Source organism: Halichoerus grypus, chromosome 5 (assembly GCF_964656455.1).
Source record: "Halichoerus grypus chromosome 5, mHalGry1.hap1.1, whole genome shotgun sequence".
Taxonomy (NCBI): Eukaryota; Metazoa; Chordata; class Mammalia; order Carnivora; family Phocidae; genus Halichoerus; species Halichoerus grypus.
In genome coordinates, this window is record NC_135716.1 from 126,036,815 (window position 1) to 126,060,913 (window position 24,099).

Sequence of the window (24,099 nt, forward strand, 5' to 3'; positions counted from 1 at the left end):
TCATGCTCTCTCTCGCTCACTCTCTCTCTCAAATAAATAAAATCTTTAAAAAAATGACATTAAATACAATGCATGGTCCTGGACTGGACCCTGTATCAAGAAAAAAAAAATCCATAAAAGATATTAGTAAAACAATCAGAAAATTTTGAGTATGGACTACACATAATAGTATTGGATCAATGTTAAATATCCTCAATTTTTAAATTATATTGTGGTTATATAAGAGAACAGCTTTGTTCTTAGGATATACACACATTAGTATTTAGGTATTGCAATTTTCAAATAGTTTAGTAAGAGTAATAATAAGGATATAATACGTAGTGTGTGCTGTGCGTATCCAGAGAATTTGGGAATTCATTATACTATTCCTGTAACTTTATCTAAATTTGATATTTTTTTGAAACAAAAAGTTTTTAAAAAATTGATGCTAGACATGTTTTGTACAATATACACCCATATAAATTACCTTTAAAGGATCCACAAGTTCCAAGGTATGTTTTAGGTATATTAAATTTGTTATCTTTGATTCAGCTGCATTAACCTGTTAAAATAAAGACCCAAATGTGGACACCATAAATATACAAGAATGGATTTTCTCTTGAAATTCTACACTTACCATATCCATACACTTTTATTTATCAACCTACCCAGCATAGACAGTAGTTACAACTACTGACCCATCGTAATAAGCCTAGTGCACTAGTTTCCTGAAAGTCTGACAATGAGAAGAGTTCACCTCATTGTGTCCAACTTCTATTTCTACTTCAGCTGCTCGGGTCCAGCTTAACCTACAGTAGTGATAGGAGATACAGTTCAGTCCTGAGCAGTACTAACAGACTAACATTTACTGAAAGGGGCACAAAGGGTATTTGTGAAAGATGATATTTGAAAAGCTGAATCCGAACCTCGCAGATAGTTACAGAACAACACAAATTTCCCTCATTGGTTCTTGTTTGTGCGAGTAAAACAATTTTCATAATTCCAGTTGTCCAAATTAATTATAGTTTTTCAAAATAAAGCAACATCAACATTCAAAATTTTATAAATAAACTTTTAAAAATTAAATTATACTATCTCTAGAACCAAACAGTGGTATTAAACCTTGAGAAATGAAGAATGTTTTGTGAATGGACAAATTTACCAATATTGACAAAGAGTTTTAGGATATTACATTATGATATAATGTACTTGATATAGTGCTCTTTCTTTTGGAAGTCGCCTGACCTATATCCCTATTGCACAGTACCTGGACTGTTTGATGACTACATGAGCCAATTTAGAGAAATACTAAAATGAATGTTGTTGGCCCCAAAACAAGTTACTGCAGGCTCTCACAATGGATCTCTGAAACTGGAAGATTAAAAATAAATAATATTCACCAAACAGAAGACAACTATCATCCCTATTACCAAAGGAGAATTTCTTACAAAAATATCAATTTACACTTGAAGAAGAAGAAGGTAGAAGGACTAACTCTAATGAATATCAGCCTATAATAAAGTTAGAGTAAGTAAGAAACTGTAGCATCAGCACAAGGACAGACAGAGCAACCAATGGAACAGAATAAGGAGTCTAGAAACAGACTCAAACATATGATTTAACCCAAACATTTCATTTATGACAAAGGTTGACTATAGAGTAATGGGGAAAGGACAGTTTTTTTCTATAAATGGTGCCAATAAGATTATGAATCTGTATGAAAAAAAGGAAATGTGGCCCCTTCCTCACACCACATACAAATATCAATTCCATATGGATTATAGGTCTAAATACAAGAAGTAAAACAATAAAACATCTGGAATATTACAAAGAAGAGTATCTTCACTACCCTGTTCTAACCAACTTTTATAAATTTGATAATTAATGATCTGACATACATTAATCATAGGGCCAAACTAATGGCCAAAGTTGTTTATATTTCTCCCATGGTCTGGCCTTTGTGGGTGAACAGATTATCATATTACAAACCCTGCAACCACAAACTCTTAATATCTGTGTTTTACTTCCTACTCAGTAGGGGACATTCCCACCTAATAACTACCCACTACAGTAGTAACGAAGGCTTCTGTGATGTTTTCTCCTCACTCCTTCTGGCTCCTGACCATGTGACCCTATGTGGCATGATCTCTCCTCTCAGAAATTTTAAGTAATACAAATCTTTTAATGGCCTTAGCCCCTCCATGTCATCACTTAGTCATCTCCATAAATTAAAATCCCATGGGTACAATCAAGACATTGGGGTAGGTAAAGACTTTCTATGCAGGATACAACAACCACTATAAAGGAAAAAACATAAACTAAGCTACATTTAAATTAAGAACTTCTAATAAGGCAGAGAAAGACAATGAGGATCTCACTTATATATAGAATCTAAAAACAAAAAATCAAGCTCATAGATACAGAGAACAGAATGGGAGCTGCCAGAAGCAGGGGTTTAGGGGGTGGGTAAAATGGAAGAAGGAGGTCAAACCTCCAGTTATAAAATAAGTAAGTCATGAGGATGTAATGGACAGCATGGTGACTACAGTTAATAATACTGTATTGCATATTTGAAAGTTGCTGAGAATAGATCTTAAAAGTCTTCATCACTAGGGAAAAAAAATTAAGTGTGTATGAGGATGGATGTTAACTAGACTTATTGTGGTGATCATTTTGCAATACATACAAACACCAAATCATAAAAAAAAAAAAAAATAACTTCTATTCATCAAAAGGCACCACTGACCTAGGATAGGTTCTCCAAAAGCCAACTCTGAGAAATTAGAATTTGAGACAAATAATTTATTTGAAAAGTAATTCAAATAATTTATTTGAAAAGGCAAGAGAATAGGAAAGGGCAGCAATACAGGATACACTGATGATCAGGGTATCGCTGCTTGGTACTGTGGCTCATTCCTGCTGGAGACCTCTCAGAGATAGTGTAGAGTAAGCTTCAGAAGCTGTCTCCAGAGGTAAGGAAAATGGTGTATTTATTAACCTGGTTAAGACCTATTGCTGGGCAGTCACTTCCTGATTCCCCTCCAGTTTCTCATGTGGCTAGATAAAGTCCTCAGGCAGAAAGTTTCAGCTGCTTGCAGTAAGAAGACTTCCCTGTACAAAAGTGAATGGCAAGGGATGCGGGTGGCACAGCAACAGCATCTACTCCACAATACTGAGTAAGAAAGCCACCCAAAGTGGGAAAAGATAGAATAAAGAGGCCAGGAAAAGAATTATTCAGCCCGAATGTCAATCATGTCTAGGTTGAGAAATTCTGCTATAGAGGAGCTGTCTTGCTACAAGTATATAGGTACTCACTTATCCTCTTCTATCACTGGTGATTTCCTCCCTATTTATTCCTTCTCTGTATCCCTCTCTCCAATCTCTCTATACCTTGCCAGCTTTGAAGAAATAAACTGCCACGAATCCTACAGTTGCAAGAAACTAAATGTTGCCAACACCATGAGTGGGGAGGCAGATCCTTCCCTAGTTGAGTACTCCACATGAGTATTCAGCCCTGGATAACATTTACCTGGACTTTGGGAGACCCAAAGCAGAGAATCAAGCTAGAATGTTCACAGACCCCTGACTCCCAGGAACTGTGAGATAATAAATATGTGCAGTTTTAAGCTGCTATGGTCATGGTAATTTGTTATGCAGCAATAGACAACTAATACAGAATCTCTTTGCCACTTGCTTCTTCAAAGCAATTTGGGAGATAATTCTCTACTGGCCTTTTGCATTTTTGCACATCTTCTGGGCAGAGGCACTGAATGCCTTTGTTCTGCATAGTCTTTTCAAAGATGTTAGTATAGGGAATAGCCTTGAAAAATATGGTGTCTCCTAGAGCAAAGTGTGAGTATGCTTACAGTCTTAGAAGATTAAGATGGTATCTCCTTCCAGAACAGCAGGCAAACATACTTATTGTCCAATATAAAAGATTCAAGTTCCCTAAGCTCTGCAATTCTCTCCTGCAACACACTGCATGTGCAGGTTTCACCTGGTCCTCTTCACAACACCCTGTGGAGTTTGGGGAATCAGTCTAAGAAAATGCTAATACTCTAGCTACTGCTTGTTCTAAACACTAAAGTCCTGTCTCTCTGACCCAGGAGTCTTGTGTCTTCTATTAGTATGTATGAAATTGGCAGGCTAATTTGTTAGCTTACAAGTAGGGTAGAATATAAAATCCCTTGGAGTTTCTGCAATACTATGCTGTAATTGCTTGTTTTTTTTTTACCCAAATCTCACATTGGATTATAAATTCCTTTGGATTAGAGACTTATTTCTTACTATATCCTTACCACTTGTCACAATGATTAGTAAAATAACTTGGTAAATGAATTAAAGAAATAGCCATGTACTAGATACTCTCTATGGCAGTCTGGAAATCAATGGGAAAAAAATTAAAAGTTATTCAAAATAAAGCAAAGAGGGGCACCTGGGTGGCTCAGTCATTTGAGTGACTGACTCTTGGTTTTGGTTTAGGTCACGATCTCATGGGTCATGAGACTGAGCCCCACAGTGAGCTCCACGCTCCGCGGGTAGTCATCTGCTTGAAGATTCTCTCCCTCTACCCCTCCCCACTTGCACGTGTGCTCTCTCTCTCCCTCTCTCTCTAAATAAATAAATATTTAAAAAAAACAAATCAAAGAAATTTGGGTAAAAGCTTAGAAAAACTTTCTTTTTTTGTTTTTTTTGTTTTGTTTTAAAAGGGTTTAAATAATCTTTTTTTTTTTTTTAATTAAGTGAGCTCTATACCCAATGTGGGGCTTGAACTCATAACTCTGAGATCAAGAGTGGTATGCTCTGACTGCACAAGCCAGATGCCCCAGAAAAACCTGTTTAATAAAATTTTCAAATGTTGGGGGATGTATTTTGAATGTTTGCAATAGAAAACATAAGTATTCTTAATGCAACATATTAAAAGTAAGGTTATAAATATTATACAGAAAGAAAGATTAATCAAAATGAGAAATTCAAGTTTTATTCTCAGAGAAAATTTATGATCTAGAAAACACCATTTTCTAAAATCAATATTCTTTTTTTTTTTTAAGATTTTTATTTATTTATCAGAGAGAGACACAGCAAGAGAGGGAACACAAGCAGGGGGAGTGGGAGAGGGAGAAGCAGGTTTCCCACTGAGCAGGGAGCCCGATGCGGGGCTCGATCCCAGGACCCTGGGATCATGACCTGAGCTGAAGGCAGACGCTTAATGACTAAGCCACCCAGGTGCCCCTAAAATCAATATTCTTAAGAAGAAAGTATAAGAACTCATCTTAGGCAAACAATTCCATACTGGAAATTTTCAGAGAAAATTTAGTTCATTTAGGAGGTTGAGATAACCATATAATTCAGCCAACAGAACATTTAGTTCATTCACAAGTTTTAGCAAATCATGCAATTTAACCAGCACAAGTCTGAACTAATTTAGTAAATACTGTGTTTAATTAAGAGATATATATTTATATCAAATGAGGAAAGAGCCTAATTTAAAGTGTAACTCCAGATGGTTAAGAAAAGAGCAACTAAGAAACAGTACAGGGAATTCTGAAATTCATGAATCATGTATGAAGTCAATATATTGCTTAGGGTTCCTCAAAAGTTAGTAAATCTGGAAAGTATTTTAAAAGCCTCCACAAAAGACAGATGTGGTAACTAGGAAAGTATTTACAGCTATGACTAGTCCCTCTAAAACTAAAAAGGATGAGAAGTTAGTAGACTATCAGCTATGGATCAGTTATGACTGATCCTTAAAAACCTTATGGAACTAGCTATAGATCGCCTTTTCTGGACAGGAAAAAGGATTCCAGATTCTCAGCTTATAGAATTACCTTAACTGGCCCGGATGACTTTTCTAAAGTCTGAGAGTCAAAGTGATTACAGAAGCTGGCTAATCACAGATATTTCTGAGAGAGCTAATTGGCCAAACTGATGTTTCCTTCTCAATATAACCAGAAAGTCTAATGCAAAAAACATGTATGTTACTAATTCTTGTAGCTAGTGACACTAAATTATGAAGCTGTATAACTATATAATACTAAACATTACACGAGTTGACAACAGAGACTGCTCTCAGGTGTAATCTCATGATTCTTTCTATAATAAAAGTGAAACAAAGTCTTAACATACTGTTAAGGGTTGAACTGTATCCCCACCAAAAATATTTGTTGAAGTCTAAACACTCAGTACTTAAAAATGTGATCTTATTTGCAAATAGGGTCATTGCAGAGGTAATTAGTTAACATGATATCATACTGTAGTAGGGTAGACTCCTAATTCAATATGATTGGTGTCATGTAAAGATAGCCATGTGAAAACAGAGACACACAGGGAGACTGCATGTTATGCAGCAGCAAGCCAAGGAACACTAAAGACTGCCAACAAACCACCAAAAGCTAGGAAGAAGCAAGAAAGGATTCCCCTACAGGTTTCAGACGAAACATGGCCCTATCAGTATCTTGATTTCAGACTTCTAGCATCCAGAACTGTGAGACAATATACTTATCTTGTTTTAAGCCACACAGTGTATAGTATTTTGTTTCAGAAGCCATAGGGAACTATCACACATACTAATTATCAGTATAGAGTGGCAATGTCCTATTCCTATACTGCACTGCATTTTTCTGTGTAAAACATGTCATTCATAAGCAAAACTATTCCTCAAGTTATTTAAGATATTTTTCATTTGAAAATATCATTCAAGGGGTGACGGGGTGGCTCAGTCATTAAGTGTCTGCCTTTGGCTCAGGTCATGATCCCAGGGTCCTGGGATCGAGCCCCACATCCGGCTCCCTGCTCAGCGGGAAACCTGCTTCTCCCTCTCCCTCTGCTTCTGCCTGCCACTCTGCCTACTTGTGCTCTCTCTCTCTCTGTCAAATAAATAAATAAATAATGTTTAAAAAAATATGAAACCAGGAGTCCATAGAGATTAAATAAAATGAAAATTTGATAAGAAATAGTATATTTACATGCTCTCAAATCACATCCCCAGAGAATACTTATTAATTACATAAGGAAAATAGTAATTTTATAGTAGAGAAGCCTAGAGAACCCCATTTTAATCAAGTGCACAAAGTTAACATCATCATAATGGGACAAATCAAAATCATGAGCCAGCTGATAAGATGTAATAAGAACACTGCCTCATTTCTGTGATATTCCTACCAAAGATACATTACCAGAATATAATGACGAGGAAAAACATCAGATAAATCCATACTGAAAGAAAATAACACAGACCTGTACTTTTCAAATGTCAAGGTCATGACTGAAGACTAAATAGATACAAAAACTAAAGGTAATGCTTGATTCTCAACTGAATCATTTTTCTATAAAGGGTTATTGGCACAACTGGCTAAACTTGAATGGGATCTGAGGATTAAATGGTATTATCATTGTTAATTTCCTCACTTTGAAGGTTTATTGTGGTTGAATAGAAGAATATCCTTGCTTGTAAGAAATCCTAATTTTGGGGAGTGATAGAGCATCATGTTGGTAACTTACTCTTAAAATTAAAAAAAATATAGGGGCACCTGGGTGGCTCACTTGTTAAGCATCTGCCTTTGGCTCAGGCCAGGGTCCTGGGTTTGAACCTGATTCTCCCTCTCCCACTACCCCTGCTCGTGTTCCCTCTCTCGCTGTCTCTCTCTGTCAAATAAATAAATAAAATCTTTAAAAAAAAATAAGTTCTTTGTAATATACTTGCAAATGTTCTGAAGGTTTGAGATTTCATTTAATTTTTATTTTCACTTTTTTAAAAGGTTAAAACCAAAAGATCTTACATGCTTCCAGAGAATGGAGGGGCGGGGAAAGTCAGTCATATCTAAAATTCAGGAAATCTCAATGGTTTCAGCTTCTCAACAGGAACATTACAAGCTACAAGACAGTGGAGAAGTGCCTCCCAAATTCTGAAGGAAAATTCTTTCCTTTCAGCTAAGCTATCCATCAATTATGAGAGACTAATAAAACATTTCAGAAATACAGTCTTACTCTTTCTCAGAAAGTTATTAGAAAATGTGCTCCACAAAAAGGAGAGAGTAAGCCAAAACAGAAGATGACTAGGGACAGAAAAAATAAGAGATCCAACATAAGAGAGACAAGGAAAAATGCTGAAGAGAAACCTGGAGTCACAGCTGTATACTAAGCAAAGAGGGGCAACCAATCCAGATTGGAACAGGTCAGAAACTTATAGGGTAAACATCTTCAAGAGGATGCAGTGAATTTCATTATCTGCAGTGAATAAATATACTGAGAGCATATTTTAAATATACTGAGAGGATATTTAGATAATTGGTGGAAATATCTATGCCTGAATTAGTGAAAGCGCACAGTAAACCACATAAATAGAAAAACACACTGGGGAAAAAACAAACAAAAAGTTGTGCAAGCTCAACTCTGTGTAGCATGAATAATCATAGTAATTTTGATCTAACTAAAATTATGTTGTAACCCTACTGGGTGATGAGAGGTAAGGAAATGTCCATGTTTATGGGAGAAGAGAAGAAAGAGAGCTAAATATTCATCCTTCTGCCAGGAAATTAACACAAAATGTCAAAGGATATCATCAAGAAAGTAAAAAAAAAACAATCTAAAGAATGACAGAAAACATTTGCAAATCATATATCCCAAAATAAGGGACTTGTATCCAGAATATATAAAGAACTCTTACAATTCAATACTAAAAAGACAACCCAGTTAAAATTTGGAAAAGGTATGGTGTCTGCGTGGCTCAGCCAGTTGAGCGTCTAACTCTTGATTTTGGCTCGGGTCATGATCTCGGCTCGGGTCATGATCTCAGGGTCGTGAAATCGAGCCCCACATCAGGCTCCAGGCTCGGCACAGAGCCTGTTTGAGATTCTCTCCTTCTCCCTCTGCCCCTCCCTGCACTCTCTCTCTCTAAAATAAATACACAAATAAGTAAATAATAAAATCTTTTAAAAAATTGGAAAAGGATATGAATAAACAATTCTCCAAGGACATATACAAATGGCCAACAAGCACACAAAAAGAGGCTCAACATCATTACTCATTAGGGAAATGAAAATAAAAAATGAGAGATATTACTTTACACCCACTAGGATGCCTAGAATCAAAAAGTTAGATAATAACAAGTGTGGACAGGATGTGGAGACATCAGAAACCTCATAGACTGCTTGGTGGGAATGCAAAATGATACGGTCATTTTAGAAAACAGTCTGGCAGTTGTTCAAACAATTAAACATAGAGTTATCATATGACCCAGCAATATGTATATACCCACAATAAATGAAAACTTACATCCAAGCAGAAGCTTGTACATAAATATTCATAACAATGTATTTATGATAATCAAAAGTAGAAAGAACTCAAATGTTCAACTGATGAATAGATAAATGCAATGTGCTGTACCTATACAATGGAATATTATTGGTCAATAAAAATAATCAAGTATTAATATATATTACAATGTGAATTAACCTAAAAATGTTGTGCTAAATTAAATAGCCAGTCACAAAGACTACATATTGTAGGATTCCATTTATATGAAATGTCCAGAATGAACAAATCTATAGGGAGAGATAGATTAGTAAAAGCCAAGAACTGAGCAGGGAAGAAGTTTGAGAGGAATGGGAAGCAACTGCTAATGGATCCAGTGTTGCTTTTTAGGGTGATGAAGATGTTCTAAAATTGACTGTAGGAATTGTGATACAACTCTGTGAACATACTAAAAATGACCGAATTTTAAACTTTAAACTGGTGAAGTATATCCTTTGTGAATTTTATCTTAATAAAGCTGTTATATTTTAAAAAATAATGAACTACGGGATATTTGTAGAAGTAAAATGTATGACAATAAGAGCCCAATGAAAAGGAAGGGAGAAAGGCAGCATACTACTGTAAAGTTCTTTTCTTTTTATTTCAGCTTAATTAAGGAATAATTAACATATAAAATTGTAAGATATTTATTTATTTATTTATTTAAATTTGACAGAGACAGAGATAGCGAGAGCAGGAACACAAGCAGCGGGAGTGGGAGAGGGAGAGCAGGCTTCCCGCCGAGGAGGGAGCCCGATGTGGGACTCGATCCCAGGACCCTGGGATCATGACCTGAGCCGAAGGCAGACGCTTAACGACTGAGCCACCCAGGCGCCCTAAAATTGTAAGATATTTAAAGTATACATTGTGGTGATTTGATACTCACATACATTGCAAGAATTCCCCCAATTAGTTAATTAACACATCCATCTCCTCAATTTTTTTCGTGTGAGAACTTTTAATCTACTCTTTTAGCAAATATAAATTATACAAGATAGTGTTACCAGCTACATTCACCATGTTTTATATTAGATCCTCAGACCTTATTCATCTTACAGTTGAAAGTTTATACCTTTTACCAACTTCTCCCTATTTCCCCCACACCCCAGTCCCTGACAATCACCTTTCTAGTCTCTGTATCTGTGAGTTTGGTCTTTGCGTGTGTGTGTGCCATACACATATATGTATGTGCCTATGAATGCATGTATGTATATATGTATTCAGATTTCATATGTAACTGATACCATGCATTTAAATTTCACATATAATTGATACTATACAGTATTTATCTTTTTCTGTCTGGCTTATTTCACTTAGCATAATGCCCTCAAGGTCCATCCACGTTGCTGCAAGTGGCAGGATTTCCTTCTTTCTCATGGTTGCATAATATTCCATTATCTATAAGTGTACGTGTGTGTGTGTATTACATTTTCTCTATCCATTCATACATCAGTGAACACTTAGGTTGTTTCTGTATCTTGAATAACACTACAATGAATAACACTAAAATGAACATGGGAATTATCTCTTTGAGAGCCTGTTTTCATTTTCTCTAGGTATATACCTAAAGGTGGGACTGCTGGATCATATGGTAGTGCTATTTTTAATTTTTTGAAGAACCTCCATATTGTTTTCCATGTTGGCTGTACCAATTTACATTCCTACCAAGACTACACAAGGTTTCCCTTTTCTCTGCATCCTCATCAACACTTGTTATTTCTTGTCTTTTTGATGACAGCCATTCTAACAAGTTTGAGGTGAGATCCCACTAGAGTAAATTTGCATTTTCCTGATGATTTTGATGTTGGGCACCTTTTCATGTACCTATTGGCCATTTGCATGTCTGCTTTGTCAGTTCTTCTGCCTATTTTAAAATCAGATTGTTTGTTTTCTTGCTATTGAGTTGTAAGAGTTCTTTACATATTTTGAATATTATCTCCTTATCAGATATATGAGTTGCAAATATTTTCTCCAATTCTATAGTTGCCTTTTCATTTTGTTGATCATTCCTTTGCTGTGAAAAAGATTTTTAGTTTGTTTATTTTTGCTTTTGCTGCCAATAGTGTGTGGTTCTTATACCATATGTGAATATTATTTGAAGGTGTACTGAATTCAGCTATAAGTCCTAAAACAACCACTAAAATATCAAAATAATGAATTCTATCTAATAAATCAACAAAGGATACAAAATGGGGTCATAAAAAATAATCCAAAAGAAGGCAGAAAAAAAGGAAAAAGGGAACAGATAAGTAGAAAAAGAAGTAATATGATAGCAGATTTAATCAAAACATACCAATAATCTCACTGAGTGTAAATGAAATAAACACCCCAATTAAAAATAAGGTATTTTCTGATTGTATACAAAGAACAAGATCCAAATATATGTTGTCTATAAGAAACCCACTTTAAATATAAAGACACAAAGAAGTTAAAAGAATGGTAAAAGCTATATCATGCCAACTCATCAAAAGAAAGCTGGAGTGGATATATTAATATTAAACACAGATTTCAGAGCAAAATAATATTACTAGGAAAAAAGGGCCATTTTATAATGATAAAGCTGAAGACATAGCAATCTTAAATGTTTATGTACCTAATAACAGAGCTCCAAAAATTTTATTTAAATTCAATTAGCCAACATATAGTAAGTACATCACTAATTTCAAATGTAGAGTTCAATAATTCATCAGTTACGTATAACACCCAGTGCTCATCACATCACCTGCCTTCTTAATGCCCATCACACAATTACCCCATACCCCTACCCAACTCCCCTCCAGCAACCTTTAGCTTGTTTCCTAGAGTTAAGAGTCTCTCATGATTTTTCTCCCTCTCTGATGACTTCCCATTCAGTCTTCCCTCCATTCCTCTATGATCCTCTGTGCTGTTTGTTATATTCCACATATGAGTGATGTATAACCATATGATAACTGTCTTTCTCTGGCTTTTTTCACTCAGCATAATACCCTCCAGTTCCATCCATGTCGATGTAAATGGTAAGTATTCATCCTTTCTGATGGCTGAGTAATGCTCCATTGTGTATATACACCACATCTTCTTAATCCATTCATCTGTGGATGGACATCTGGTCTCTTTCCATAGTTTGACTATTGTGGACATTGCTGCTATGAACACTGGGGGTACATGTGCCCTTCAGATTCTACATTTGTATCTTTGGGGTAAATACCTAGTAGTGCAATTGCTGGGTCATAGGGTGGCTCTATTTTTAACATCTTGAGGAACCTCCATACTGTTTTCCAGAGTGACCCTTGCCAACACTTGTTTTTCCCGACTTGTTAATTTTAGCCATTCTGAATGGTGTGAGGTGGTTTCTCATTGTGGTTTTGATTTATATTTCCCTGATCCTGAGGGATGTTGAGCATTTTTTCATGTGTCTGTTGGCCATTTGGATGTCTTCTTTGGAGAAATGTCTGTTCATGTCTTCTGCCCATTTCTTGATTGGATCATTTGGTTTTTCGGTGTTGAGTTCAATAAATTCTTTATAGATCTTGGATATTAACCCTTTATCAGATATGTCATTTGCAAATATCTTCTCCCATTCTGTAGGTTGTCTTTTAGTTTTGTTGACTGCTTCCTTTGCTTTTTATCTTGACTAAATCCCAAAACTACATTTTTGCCTTTGTTTCCCTTGCCTCAGGAGATATAACTAGCAAGAAGTTGCTATGGTCGAGGTCAAAGAGGTTGCTGCCTGTGTTCTCCTCTAGGATTTTGATGGATTCCTGTCTCACATTTAGGTCTTTCATCCATTTTGAGTTTATCTTTGTGTATGGTGTAAGAAAGTGGCCCAGTTTCATACTTTTGCATGTGGCTGTCTAGTTTTCCCAACACCATTTGTTGAAGAGACTGTCCTTTTCCATTGGATATTCTTTCCTACTTTGCTGAAGCTTGGTTGACCATAGAGTTCAGAGTCCACTTCTGGGTTCTCTGTTCTGTTCCACTGATCTATGTGTCTGTTTTTATGCCAGTTCCATACCATTTTGATCACTACAGCTTTGTAATATAGCTTGAAGTCCAGAATTGTGATGCCACCAGCTTTGGTTTTCTTTTTCAACATTCCTTTGGCTATTTGGGGTCTTTGTGTTTCCATACAAATTTTAGGATTGTTTGTTCTAGCTCTGTGAAAAATGTTGATAGTATTTTGATAGGGATTGCATTAAATGTGTAGATTGCTCTGGGTAGTATAGTCATTATAAAATATTTATTCTTCCAATCCATGAGCATGGAATGTTCTTCCATTTCTTTGTGTCCTCCTCAATTTCCTTCATAGGTATTCTGTAGTTTTTAGAGTACAGATCCTTTACCTCTTTTGTTAGGTTTATTCCAAAGCTCTTAGTTTTCCCCCATTGAGGATGATATTAGCCGTGGGTTTTTTGTATATGGCCTTTATTATGTTGAGGTATGTTCCCTCTATTCCTACTTTGTTGAGAGTTTTTATCATGAATGGATGTTATTCTTTCTTTATTTATTTATTTTTAAAATTTTATTATGTTATGTTAGTCATCATACAATACATCATTAGCTTTTGATGTGGTGATCCACGATCCATTGTTTTCGTATAACACCCAGTGCTCCATGCAGTACATGCCCTCCTTAATACCCATCACCAGGCTAACCCATCCCCCCACCCTCTCCCCTCTAAAACCCTCAGTTTGTTTCTCAGAGTCCATAGTCTCTTATGGTTCATCTCTCCCTCCAATTTCCCCCCTTCATTTTTCCCTTCCTTCTCCTAATGTCCTTCATGCTATTCCTTATGTTCCACCAATAAGTGAAACCATATGATAATTGACTTTCTCTGCTTAACTTATTTCACTTAGCATAATCTCCTCTAGTCCCATCCATGTTGATGTAAAAGTTGGGTATTCATCCTTTCTGATGGCTGAGTAATATTCCATTGTATATATGGACCACATCTTCTTTATCCATTCATCTGCTGAAGGGCATCTCGGCTCTTTCCACAGTTTGGCTATTGTGGACATTGCTGCTATGAACATTGTGGTGCATATGGCCTTTCTTTTCACTACATCTGTGTCTTTGGGGTAAATACCTGGGAGTGCAATTGCTGGGTCATAGGATAGCTCTATTTTTAAATTTTTGAGGAACCTCCACACTGTTTTCCAAAGTGGCTGTACCAACTTGCATTCCCACCAACAGTGTAAGAGGGTTCCCCTTTCTCCACAACCTCTCCAACATTTGTTGTTTCTTTCCCTGTCCATTTTTGCCATTCTATCTGGTGTAAGGTGGTATCTCAATGTGGTTTTGATTTGAATTTCCCTGATGGCTAATGATGATGAACATTTTTTCATGTGTCTGTTAGCCTATTAGTTTTCTCTATGAAAAGCCCACAGCGAATATCATCCTCAATGGGGAAAAGCTCAGAGCCTTTCCCTTAAGATCAGGAACACAAGGATGCACACTCTCACCACTATTGTTCAACATAGTACTACAAGTCCTAGCAACAGCAATCAGACAACAAAAAGAAATAAAATGTATTCAAATTGGCAAAGAAGAAGTCAAACTCTCTCTTTTCGCAGACGACATGATACTTTATGTGGAAAACCCAAAAGACTCCACCCCCAAATTACTAGAACTCATCCAGCAATTCAGTAATGTGGCAGGATACAAAATCAATGCACAGAAATCAGTTGCTTTCTTATACAATAACAATGCAACTGTAGAAAGAGAAATTAGAGAAATGATTCCATTTACAATAGCACCAAAAACCGTAAGATACCTCGGAATAAACCTAACCAAAGAGGTAAAGGATCTATACTCTAGGAACTACAGAACACTCATGAAAGAAATTGAAGAAGACACAAAAAGATAGAAAAATATTCCATGCTCATGGATCGGAAGAATAAACATTGTTAGAATGTCTATGCTACCCAGAGCAATCTATACCTTCAATGCCATCCCGATCAAAATTCCAATGACATTTTTCAAAGTGCTGGAACAAACAATCCTAAAATTTGTATGGAATCAGAAAAGACCCCAAATCGCCAAGGAAATGTTGAAAAAAAAAAGAAAGCTGGGGGCATCACGTTGCCCGCTTTCAAGCTATATTACAAAGCTGTGATCACCAAGACAGCATGGTACTGGCACAAAAACAGACATACAGACCAATGGAACAGAATAGAGAACCCAGATATGGACCCTCAACTCTATGGTCAAATAATCTTCGACAAAGCAGGAAAAAACATGCAATGGAAAAAAGACAGTCTCTTCAATAAATAGTGCTGGGAAAATTGGACAGCCACATGCAGAAGAATGAAACTTGACCATTCTCTAACACCATGAATGGATGTTATTCTTTGTCAGATGTTTTTTCTGAATCAATTGAGAGGATCATATGGTTCTTATCCTTTATTAATGTGGTGTATCATGTTGATTGATTTGCAAATATTGAACCAGCCTTGAAAGCCAGGAGTAAATCCCACTTGATAGTGGTCAGTGATTCTTTTAACATACTGTTGGATTCAATTTGGTAGTATTTTATTGAGGATTTTTGCATCTGTGTTCATCAGGCATATTGGCCTATAGTTCTCTTTTTTAGTGGAGTCTTTGTCTGGTTTTGGAATCAAGGTAATACTGGCCTCATAAAATGAGTTTGGAAGTTCTCCTTCCATTTCTATTTTTTGGAATTGTTTGATAAGAATAGGTATTAACTCTTCTTTAAATGTTTGATAGAATTCCTCTGTAAAGCCATCTGGCCCTAGACTTTTGCTTGTTGGGAGATTTTTGATTACGGATTCAATTTCTTTGCTGGTTATCAGTCTGTTGAAGTTTTCTATTTCTTCCTGTTTCAGTTTTGGTAGTTTATACGTTTCTAGGAATTTATCCATTTCTTCCAGATTGTCCAATTTGTTGGCATATAATTATTCATAATATTATAATTTCTGTGGTGTTGGTTGTGATCTCTCCTCACTCATTTGTGATTTTATTTATTTGGGTCATTTCTCTTTTATTTTTAATAAGACTGGCTAAGTATTTATCAATTTTATTCATTCATTCAAAGAACTAGCTCTTAGCTTTGTTGATCTGTTCTATTTTTTTTCTATATTATTTATTTCTGCTCTAATATTTATTATTTCCTTTCTTCTGTTGGCTTTAGGCTTCATTTGTTGTTCTTTGTCAACCTCCTTTAGGTGTAAAGTTAGGTTGTTTATTTGGGATTTTGCTTGCTTCTTGAAGCACGCCTGTATTGCTATATACTTCTCATATGACCACTTTTGCTGCATCCCAAAGGTTTTGTGTTTTCCTTTTCATTTGTTTCCATGTATTTTTTTATTTCTTCTTTAATTTCCTGGTTGACCCATTCATTCTTTAGTAGGATGTTCTTTAACCTCCATGTATTTGTGGTCTTTCCAAATATTTTCTTGTGGTTGACTTCAAGGTTCATAGCATTTTGGTCAGAGAACACGCATTGTATGGTCTCTGTCTTTTTGTACTTGTTGGGGCCTGATTTGTGACCTAGTGTGTGATCTCTTCTGGAGAACGTCCCATGTGTGCTTGAAAAGAATGTGTATTCTGCTGTTTTAGGATGAAACATTCTGAATATATTTGTTAAGTTCATCTGGTCCAGTGTGTCATTCAAAGCCATTGTTTCCTTGTTGATTTTTTTTGCTTAAATGATCTGTCCATTGATGTAAGTGGGGTGTGAAAGTCCCCTACTATTATTGTATATTATCAATAAGTTCTTTTATGTTTGTTATTAATGGTTTTGTATATTTGGATGCTCCCAAGTTGAGGGCATAAATGTTTACAACTGTTAGATACTCTTTTTGGATAGACCCCTTTGTTATGATATAGTGTCCTTCTTCATCTCTTGTTACAGTCTTTGGCTTAAAATCTAGTTTGTCTGATATAAGTATGGCTACTCTGGCTTTTTTTGACATCCATTTGTGTGATAAATGTTTCTCCATCCCCTCATTTTCAATATGCAGATGTTTTTAGATCTAAAATGAGTCTCTTGTAGGCAACATATAGATGGATTTTGTTTTTTTATCCATTCTGACACACTGTGTCTTCTGATTAGAGCATTTAGTCCATTTGCATTCAGAGTAATTACTGACAGATATGTATTTAATGCGTATTTAGTGCCATTTTATTATTTGTTTTGTTGTTGTTTCTGGAAATTTTCTCTGTTCTTTTCTAGTCTTTGTTGTTTTTGGCCTTTCCTTCCCACTCAGAGTCCCCTTTAAGCTGGTCTAGCGGTAACAAACTCCTTCAGTTTTTATTTTTCTGGGAAACTGTCTATCCTTCTATTCTGAATGATAGCCTTGTGAGACAGAGTATTCTTGGCTGCATATTTTTCCCAATGAGCACATTGAATATTATGTCACTCCCTTCTTGCCTGCCAGGTTTCTGTGGAAGACATGTTGATAACCTTATTGGTCTTCCCTTGTAAGTTAGGGACTTCTTTTCTTATGTCTTGCTGCTTTTAGGATTTTTTTTTATTAGTATATTTTGCAAATTTAACTACAATGTGTCTTGGTGTTGACCTGCTTTTGTCAATTCTGATGGGAGTCTCTGTGCCTCATGGATTTGGATGTCTGCTTCCTTCCCCAGGTTAGGGAAGTTTTCAGCTATAATTTCTTCAAATAAACCTTCTGCTCCCTTTCCTCTCTCTTCTTCTTCTGGGACTCCTATGATATGAATGTTGTTATGTTTGATGGAGTCACTGATTTTCCTACATCTACTTTCATGATCAAAAATTTTTTTCTCTTTTGTTCAGCTTCATTACTTTCCATAATTCTATGTCATATTCTATTTCCACTAGAACTGAAGCTTTGCAGAACTCTTGTAGTCAGTGGACATGGTGTGTGTGGAGGTTTGAGATGGTCTTCTGGGGGAGGGTTGTTAGGCACACTTGCCTGAGAAAAGCAGTCCCAGCAGAGCGCACGGGGGTAGGACTTGAGGTAAGCAGGTTAGGCAGCCATTGTTGGTGCTGTGCTGTTTACTGAAGTTGGTTTATGCTGAGGGGTTGGTGGTGGGAAATGGTGCCAATCTGCTCCTTTATCCCTGCAGAGAGGAGTCCATGCTTACTGCTTTCAGAGGAGCGAGTAATTTCCCCTTGTGTGTCACAGGTATTTTTTAGATCACTGATTTCACACTGACGGTCTTTGGATCACGTGCCTGCCTGGAGCAACACAGCACACCTTGGGCTCTACCCTAGCCAGGACTGCTGAATTTTAAAGTTCCAAACTTCAGGTACCTGGTGTGACAGAGATCTTCTCTTTTCCTGTGGGAAAAGGTCTCACCGCACTAGGACTGACCCTGAAGGGCAGTTGCGCCAGAGTGCAGAAGTGTGGATTTTGGAGTAAAGCACAGCAAAGAGCCAATGTCCAGGTTAGCCACCCTCAGCAGGTGTCTCTACACCTATGCTTAAGGGTGGGAGAGGAAAATGGTGCCTGCTGGTTCTTTTGTCCCCAGAGAAGCAATGCTGCCTCTCACAGATGCTCCCCAAAAAGTACAAGCAATCTCTCCCCAGGCCCCTTAGGCACTCCTCAGATTATGCAGTTTGTCCCTGGGTTGTTTACATGCCTCTTCTCCAGGAGTAGGACAGCTTCCTCGGGTCTCTATCCCACCCAAAACTGGGAACCTCTAAAACTCCAGTCTTTGAGCCCTGCTAGGTGCAAAAACTCATGAAATTCAGCCCCTTTTGTTTTCCCAGCCAATGGCTTTGGGGAAGTGTTCTCTTTGTGTTTATCCCTGTGTACTCCACTGTCTCTTAACTTTTTGTGACAAGGGCTCCCTTCCCTCCACAGCACCTGTGACCTTTTTCTCCCCCAAACAATGGTTCCATACTTCCTACCTTCCTCTAAGGAGCTTCTTCTCTCCATCCAGTTGTGCAGTATGTTCTATCAGTCGTCAGATCGATTTCTGGAGTATTCAGAATGATTTGATAGATATGTAGCTGTTTTCGAAGGACAAGGAAAGCAGAGGATCCTCCTACTACACTGCCATTTTAATTCATTATCCCTTCTCTTTGAAGTTCTAACAGTTTTTATCCAAAGTGTTTTGGGCTCACCAAGATACTAGCCAATAGGATCCAACAGTACATTAAAAGGATTATTCACCATGACCAAGTGGGATTTATTTCTGGGATGCAAGGGTGGTTTGATATCCCCAAATCAATCAAATCAATCAACAACATTAATAAAAGAAAGGACAAGAACCATATGATCGTCTCGATAGATGCAGAAAAAGCATTTGATGAAATACAGCATCCCTTCTTGATTAAAACTCTCCACAGTGTAGGGATGGAGAGAGAACATACCTCAATGTCATAAAAGCATGAAAATCCCACAGTGAATATCATTCTCAATGGGGAAAAACTGAGAGCTTTTCCGCTAAGATCAGGAACATGACAGAGATGCCCACTCTCACCTCTGTTGTTCAACACAGTACTAGAAGTCCTAGCCTCAGCAATCAAACAAGAAGAATAAAAAAAGGCATCAAATTGGCAAAGAAGAAGTCAAACTCTCACTCTTCACAGACAACATGATTCTCTATCATGTAGAAAACCCAAAGACCCAAAAGACTCCACCCAAAAATTATTAGAACTCGTATAAGAATTCAGCAAAGTCACAGGATATAAAATCAATGCACAGAAGTTAGCTGCATTTCTATACACTAACAATGAAGCAGAAGAAAGAGAAATCAAGGAACTGATCCCATTTACAACTGCACCAAAAACCATAAGATACCTAGGAATAAACCTAACCAAAAGGTAAAGGATCGTACTCTGAAAACTATAAAACACTGATGAAAGACACATAGAATTCGAAAAACATTCCCTGGCTCATACATTAGAAGAATAAATATTGTTAAAATGTCTATACTACCCAAAGCAATCTACACATTTAATGCAATCCCTATCAAAATACTATCAACATTTTTCACAGAGCTAGAACAAACAATCCCAAAATTTGTATGGAAACACAAAGACCCCAAATAGCCAAAGGAATGTTGAAAAAGAAAACCAAAGCTGGTGGCATCACAATTCTGGACTTCAAGCTATATTACAAAGCTGTAGTGATCAAAATGGTATGGAACTGGCATAAAAACAGACACATAGATCAGTGGAACAGAACAGAGAACCCAGAAGTGGACTCTGAACTCTATGGTCAACCAAGCTTCAGCAAAGTAGGAAAGAATATCCAATGGAAAAAGGACAGTCTCTTCAACAAATGGTGTTGGGAAAACTGGAGAGCTACATGCAAAAGAATTAAACTGGGACACCTTCTTACACCATACACAAAGATAAACTCAAAATGGATGACAGACCTAAATGTGAGACAGGAATCCATCAAAATCCTAGAGGAGAACACAGGCAGCAACCTCTTTGACCTCGGCCATAGCAACTTCTTGCTAGATATATCTCCTGAAGCAAGGGAAACAAAAGCAGAAATAAACTACTGGAACTTCATCAAGATAAGAAGGTTCTGCACAGCAAAAGAAACAATCAAGAAAACTAAAAGACAACCTACAGAATGGGAGAAGATATTTGCAAATGACATATCAGATAAAGGGCTAGTATCCAAAATCTATAAAGAACTTCTTAAACTCAACACCCAAAGAACAAATGATCCAATCAAGAAATGGGCAGAAGACATGAACAGACATATCTGCAAAGAAGACATCCAAATGGCCAACAGACACATGAAAAAGTGCTCAACTTCGCTCAGCACCAGGGAAATCCAAATCAAAACCTCAATGAGATACCACCTCACATCAGTCAGAATGGCTAAAATTAACAAGTCAGGAAACGACAGATGTTGCCCGGGATGCGGAGAAAGGGGAACCCTCCTACACTGTTGGTGAGAATGCAAGCTTGTGCAACCACTCTGGAAAACAGTATGGAGGTTCCTCAAAAAGTTGAAAATAGAGCTACCATATGATCCAGCAATTGCACTACTGGGTATTTACCCCAAAGATACAAATGTAGAGATCCAAAGGGGTACGTGCACCCCGATGTTTATAGCAGCAATGTCCACAACAGCCAAACTGTGGAAAGAGCCAAGATGTCCATTGACAGACGAATGGATAAAGAAGATGTGGTATATACGTACAATGGACTATTATGCAGCCATCAAAAGGAGTGAAATCTTGCCATTTGCAATGAGGTGGATGGAACTGGTGGATATGATGCTAAGCGAAATAAATCAGAGAAAGACATGTATCATATGACCTCACTGATATGGGGAATTCTTAATCTCAGGAAACAAACTGAGGGTTGCTGGAGTGGTAGGGGGTGGGAGGGATGGGATGGCTGGGTGATAGACATTGGGGAATGTGCTATGGTGAGTGCTGTGAATTGTGTAAGACTGTTGAATCACAGACCTGTACCCCTGAAACAAATAATACATTATATGTTAAAAAAAAAAAAAGAAGAAGAAAATAGCAGGAGGGGAAGAATGAACAGGGGAAATCGGAGGGGGAGACGAACCATGAGAGACTATGGACTCTGAAAAACAAATTGAGGGTTCTAGAGGGGAGCAGCGTGGGGGGATAGGTTAGCCTGGTGATGGGTATTAAAGAGGGCACGTTCTGCATGGAGCACTGGGTGTTATATGCAAACAATGAATCATGGAACACTACATCAAAAACTAATGATGTAATGTATGGTGATTAACATAACATAATAAAAAAAAAGAGTTGGTATATATATGTGTATATAAACACACACACAGTAGAATATTACTCAGCCATAAAAAAAGAACGAAATCTTGCCATTTAGAACAACACGGTTGGAGCTAGAGTGTATTATGCTAAGTGAAATAGTCAGAGAAAGACAAATACCGTATGACTTCACTCTTATGTGAAATTTAAGAAACAAAACAGATGAACACAGAGAGGAAAAAAAAGACAGGCAAACCATAAAACAGACTCTTAACTATAGAGAAAAAACTGAGAGTTACTGGAGGGGAAGTAGGCAGGGGGATGAGTTAAATGGGTGGTGGGTATTAAGGAAGGCACTTGTGATAAGCACTAGGTATTGTATGTAAGTGATGAATCATTAAATTCAACACCTGAAACTAATACTACACTGTATGTTAACTAACTGGAATTTAAATAAAAACTTGAAAAAGAAAAAAAAATGATTGAGGGAGGAGGAAAATGATTTTGAACTTTATGTATGCAAATGATTTTGAACTTACGTATGCAAATTAGTATACACAGAGTGTCCACTATTAAAAAGAGAACTTCTAAGAGAAATAGACAAATCCACAATTATAGTTGGAGTTGTCAGCATCCCTCTCTCAATAACTGATAGAATAAATAGACAAAAAAACCAATAAAAATATAGAAGACTTGAAGAGGGGCACCTGGATGGCTCAGTCAGTTAAATGTCTGACTCTTGATTTTGGCTCAAGTCATGATCTCAGGGTTGTCATATTGAGCCCCACAACTGGCTCTGTGCTCAGCAGGAAATCTGCTTGAGATTCTCTCTCCCTCTCCCTCTGCCCCTCCCCTCATTCGTACTCTCTTGTGCTCTCTCTCTCTCTAAAATAAATAAAACGGGGCTCCTGGGTGGCTCAGTTGGTTAAGTGACCAACTCTTGATTTCAGCTCAGGTCATGATCTTGGGGTCGTGGGACTGAGCCCCTCACTGAGCTCTGTGCTCAGTAGGGAGTCTGCTTCTCTCCCTCTCCCCCAACTCATGCACTCTCTCCCTGCTCCCCTCTCTAAACTAAATAAATAAATCTTTAAAAAAAATTAAATAAATAAATAAATCTTAAAAGAAATAAAAAGACTTGAAGAATATTATCAGTCAACTTGAACTAACTGATATTCATGGAAAATTCCATGCAACAACAGTAAAATATACATTGTTTTCAAGTATACATGGAACATTTCCAAGATAGATCATATTCTGGGCCATAAAAATAAGAATCAATAAAGCTCAAAGGATCCGTATCAGACAACATATGTCCTTGACCACAATGGAATTAAATTAGAGATTTGTAATAGAAAGATACCTGGAAAATTCCCAAATACTGGAAACTAAATAACACACTTCTAAATAACCCAGGTCAAAGAAGATATTAAAAATGAAATTAGAAGATATTTTTAACTTTTTTGAATGACAAACACAACATATCAAAAATTGTGAAATATAGGGGTGCCTGGGCGGCTCAGTCAGTTAAGCATCTCCCTTCGGCTCAAGTCATGATCCCAGGGTCCTGGGATGGAGCCCCACATTGGGCTCCCTGGTCAGTGGGGAGTCTGCTTCTGCCCTTCCCCCTGTTTGTGCTCTCTGTCTCTCTCTTTCACTTGCTCACTCTCAAATAAATTAGTTTTAAAAAATTGTGTAATATAGCTAAAGCATTACTCAGAGGGAAATTGATAGCACTAAATGACTATATTAGAAAAGAAAAAAAGGTCTCAAATCGATCATCTCAGCTTCTACCTTCAGAATCCTGAGAAAGAAGAGCAAACTAAGCACAGAGTAAGCCGAGGAAAGAAAAAGAGAGAGAGAGAGAAGCAAACCAGAAAACAGACTCTTTAACTGTAGAGACCTGAGGATTACTAGAGGGGAGGTTGGTGGGTAATGGGTTAAATGGGTAATGGGGATTAAGGAGTGCACTTGTGATGAGCACTGGTTGTACAGAAGTGTTGAATCATTATATTGCACACCTGAAACTAATATTACACTGTATATTACCTAACTGGAATTGAAATAAAAACTTGGAAGAAAACAAGCAAACAAACAAATATTCGCTCAAAAAAAAAAAAGACTGATAAAAGAAATCCACAAAATGGAGAACAAGAAAAGATGAAATCAATTAAATCAAAAATTGGTTTC

General features: G+C 37.0%; 1 protein-coding gene across 1 annotated transcript in view; it reads right to left on the bottom strand.

Annotated features, from left to right (window-relative positions):
* Positions 1-24,099, bottom strand: part of MSH4 (mutS homolog 4) — a 91,343-nt gene that overhangs the window by 33,528 nt on the left and 33,716 nt on the right. Inside the window, exon 9 of the mRNA XM_078071729.1 lies at positions 467-541. Coding sequence (XP_077927855.1) covers positions 467-541 — 75 coding nt within the window. The remainder of the gene's footprint in view (positions 1-466; positions 542-24,099) is intronic.